The sequence below is a fragment of the Lathyrus oleraceus genome, chromosome 4 (assembly GCF_024323335.1).
Source record: "Lathyrus oleraceus cultivar Zhongwan6 chromosome 4, CAAS_Psat_ZW6_1.0, whole genome shotgun sequence".
In the NCBI taxonomy this organism is placed as follows: domain Eukaryota; kingdom Viridiplantae; phylum Streptophyta; class Magnoliopsida; order Fabales; family Fabaceae; genus Lathyrus; species Lathyrus oleraceus.
The window spans coordinates 410,499,076-410,502,838 of NC_066582.1; the positions used below are offsets into that span (position 1 = coordinate 410,499,076).

Below are 3,763 nucleotides of genomic sequence, written 5' to 3' on the forward strand. Positions count from 1 at the left end.
CCAGTTCATCGTAAGCCATTCATTATGTACCTCACAGTACTTGATGAATCCATGGGTTGAATTTTGGGTCAACACAACGACACATGCAAGAAAGAACATGTTATCTACTACCTCAGCAAGAAATTCACTGAATATGGGACCCGATACTCACTTTTAGAGAAGACTTATTGTGCTTTGACTTGGGTTGCTCAACGCCTGAGACAATATATAATTTGCCACACTACTTTATTGATATCCAAGATGGATCTGATAAAGTATGTATTCGAAAAGCTTGTTGTTACTGGTAGAATCGCCCGGTGGCAAATGTTGTTAACCGAGTACGATATATAGTATGTGACCCAGAAAGCAATAAAACAGAGTGTTCTGTCTGACTATCTTGCTCACCTGCCTATCGAGGGTTACCAACCGTTGAGGTTTGACTTCCCAGATGAAGATATCATGTTTATCAGAGACTTCACTATGCCAGGCTTCAAGGTAAGCCCTGAGGAAGGCCCCGAACCAAGATCACAATGGACGCTCGTATTCGACGGTGCTTCCAATGCCCGAGGTCATGGTATAGATGTTGTTATCACTTATCCAACTGGTTTCCAACTTCCTTTTACCGCTAGATTGTGTTTTGACTGCAATAACAACATGGCAGAATATGAAGCATGTATCTACGGTTTAGAGGCGGCAATCGACTTGGGAATCAAAATTCTTGAGGTATTCGGTGATTCAGCTCTCGTAATCAGTCAGGTGAAAGGCAATTGGGAGACTCGGGATAGCAAGTTAATACCTTATAAAGAGCATATCAGAAAACCGATACCCTATTTTGATGAAATCTCCTTTCACCATATTTCTAGGGAAGAAAATCAGTTAGCCGATGCTCTGGCCACGCTGGCATCTATGTTCAAAGTCAAATGGAAGAATGAAGCACCATCTATCCAGATTGACCACTTAGATGAACCAGCATATTGTCTAGCAATTGAGGCCGATCCTGACGATAAGCCTTGGTTCTATGACATTAAAACATTTTTGGAGAAACAGCAATATCCCGAGGGTATATCCATTACCGATAAGAAAGCTCTAAAAAGACTCTCTTCCAAGTTCTTCCTAAATGGTGATGTGCTATACAAGAGGAATTATGATTCTGTACTGCTCAGATGCATGGATAGACACAAAGCTAGTACAATCATAAAGTCCATACACGAGGGTTGCGAGGGTGTACATGCGAAAGGTCCTGCTATGGCCAAGAAGATCCTCCGGGCTGGTTATTATTGGACAAAAATGGAGGTTGATTGCTACAATTTTATGAAAAGATGCCATAAATGCCAGATATATGGTGATAAGATCTTCGTGCCACCGACTCCGTTGAATGTTCTAACTTCCCCATGGCCCTTTTCTATGTAGGGCATCGATATGATTGGGATGATAGAGCCTAAATCTTCCAATGGACATCGATTCATCCTAGTCGCTATTGATTACTTCATGAAATGGGTTAAAGCTTCTTCGTATGCCAACGTCACTCGACAAGTGGTTACCCGGTTTATCAAGAAAAAGATAATCTGCCGCTATGGAATACCTAGCAAGATCATCACTAACAACGCCAGTAACCTCAACAACACTATGATGAGGGAGTTATGCAAAGAATTTAAGATCGAGCACCACAACTCTTCACCATACCGGCCCAAGATAAACTACGTCGTAGAAGCGGCTAACAAAAATATCAAGAGAATCGTCTAGAAGATGGTCAAGACATACAAGGACTGCCATGAGATGCTACCATTTGCTCTACACGGCTACAGAACCTCAGTTCGCACATCCACTAGGGAAACTCCATACTCTCTGGTTTATGGAATGGAGGCTGTCCTACCCATTAAAGTCGAGATTCCCTCACTCAGGGTCATCATGGAAGCTGATCTTGATGAAGCTGAATGGGTTCGATCTCGGTATTGTCGTACCCCAATTTTGTCCGGGCATAATTTCTTTTCAAAATTAATTTCAGTTTTATTTTTGCATCATACACATAACATGACACACATTTGCATCATGAATAAATGCCGGAAATATCAATCAGAGGGAATTTATTTGAGAATAAAAAAATCGTTTGAACTGTCAAGATTCGAAGAAAGATTGTGATTTATTTAATTTTTCGAATAAATTGTACTCAATTTTTAATTGGTAATTTTTTTTTTTTTTTTTTTTAGATATTTAAATTAAAATAATTAATTAGTTTTTTTTATATTAGTTAGATTTTTTAAAATAGTAGTTAATTTTAGTTTAAATATTAATTAGTTTTAAATTTTAGATAGATAATTAAATATTAGTTGGTTTTCTTTTTTTTTATTATTATTTAGTTTAGATTAGATATTAACTAGTTTTTATAATTTGTAACAATAATTGTATATATCTACATTGGATTCTCTATTCCATAAAAAAACAAAATTCAAAAATTCACTCTGATTTCCTCCCAACGTCTCTCACGCGTACACACTGCTCCACTATCCCACTATCACTCAGTAACTACCTTTCCTCTCTCTCCCATCAGAAAATGACAAAAAAAAAGAGGATACAAAAAGGTCTCAGCACTGTTCACTCATTGGATCATCTCACTATTCACGCTCAGCTCACACTCCACACTCAGACTATTCATTCCCTCTCTCACCCACTATACACCATCTTCATTCATCGCCCAAACCCTCTTCAAACCCTATTCATCGTCTCTCTCAACCGACCATCATCACCATCTCACCACAAATCCACCGTAAAAACCTCACATCCGCTCCTCACTCCCTCAGTCTCAAAACCCAGCCGCCGCCGAATCTAACACCAACCGGAAACCCAAACAACCACGAAACCCCTTTTCACTCTCTCGATCGCAAAACCCTCACAACCATTCCAATCCGCTCATCCGCCGGACAAATCGCCGTGGCTACCACCCTTCGAGTGTCACGAACAGGATCTTTCTTCCTCCAACGGCAACGGTTCTGAGATTCGTCGTAACAAGCTTGCCTCGGTTCAAGTCGATTTGCAGCCGGACAACCGTTGATCTGCGAGAGTTTCACTTCATCCGATTTACAGAAGTGCAATCGATTTGCAACACACCGCTTCAGAAGGATGTCCGCTGATTTCATAACCGTACCCGCACAACAAGTGATTCTTGATTTGGTAACGGTCCGATTTTAAGGATATCTATTGTTTTACTTTGCAGTTAGCTTCGTGCTTCATTTAATTGAATATGTAGATATTTTCTTGATTTTCATTACCGTTTCTCTGCTTGGATGTTGGACTGGTTGGGTACACTGTTAGTTCTGTCTGCAAATCTATTTTGGTTTTGTGTATGAGGTTTTATTCCTGTGCAAATTTTTTCAACGAGTTTAGTTCTTTACGAGATTTCTTCTTTCAATGATATATTGCACTTATTTCAGCTCCATTGAACCAGGTTAGATAGGCAAATTTTATGGTTGTTGGTATGCTTAGATTTAGGGCGTGGTTCATTTGTGCACCGTTTGGTCCAAAATTGCAAATTACTTCATGTATGTGTTAAGTTAGGTTTTAAATGGTTTGATCGCCTTCTGTACGTCTCATGTGGAGTAATTAAGTTAGAATATACCCACTCTTGTTTGGGCCGTATGCTACCGCAAGCACCAGGTTGTTGACGGCTTGGAAGTTATGTGGATAGAGTCCTTAACTTTCTTTAGAAGAATATCAAAAAGTTTTTTTTTTCATTTTGGTTTGGATATTACAGTAATGTGTTCATTTTGGTTTGGATATTAAAGTAACA

At 39.3% G+C, this 3,763-nt stretch overlaps 1 protein-coding gene across 1 annotated transcript; it reads left to right on the forward strand.

Annotated features, from left to right (window-relative positions):
• The first annotated feature begins 633 nt into the window (after nt 1-633).
• LOC127137751 (uncharacterized) lies at nt 634-2,357 on the forward strand. The gene is made up of 2 exons (XM_051064178.1): nt 634-1,104; nt 2,337-2,357. Exons 1-2 carry the CDS (start codon nt 634-636, stop codon nt 2,355-2,357), a joined length of 492 nt encoding a protein of 163 aa, XP_050920135.1.
• The last annotated feature ends 1,406 nt before the right edge of the window (nt 2,358-3,763 follow it).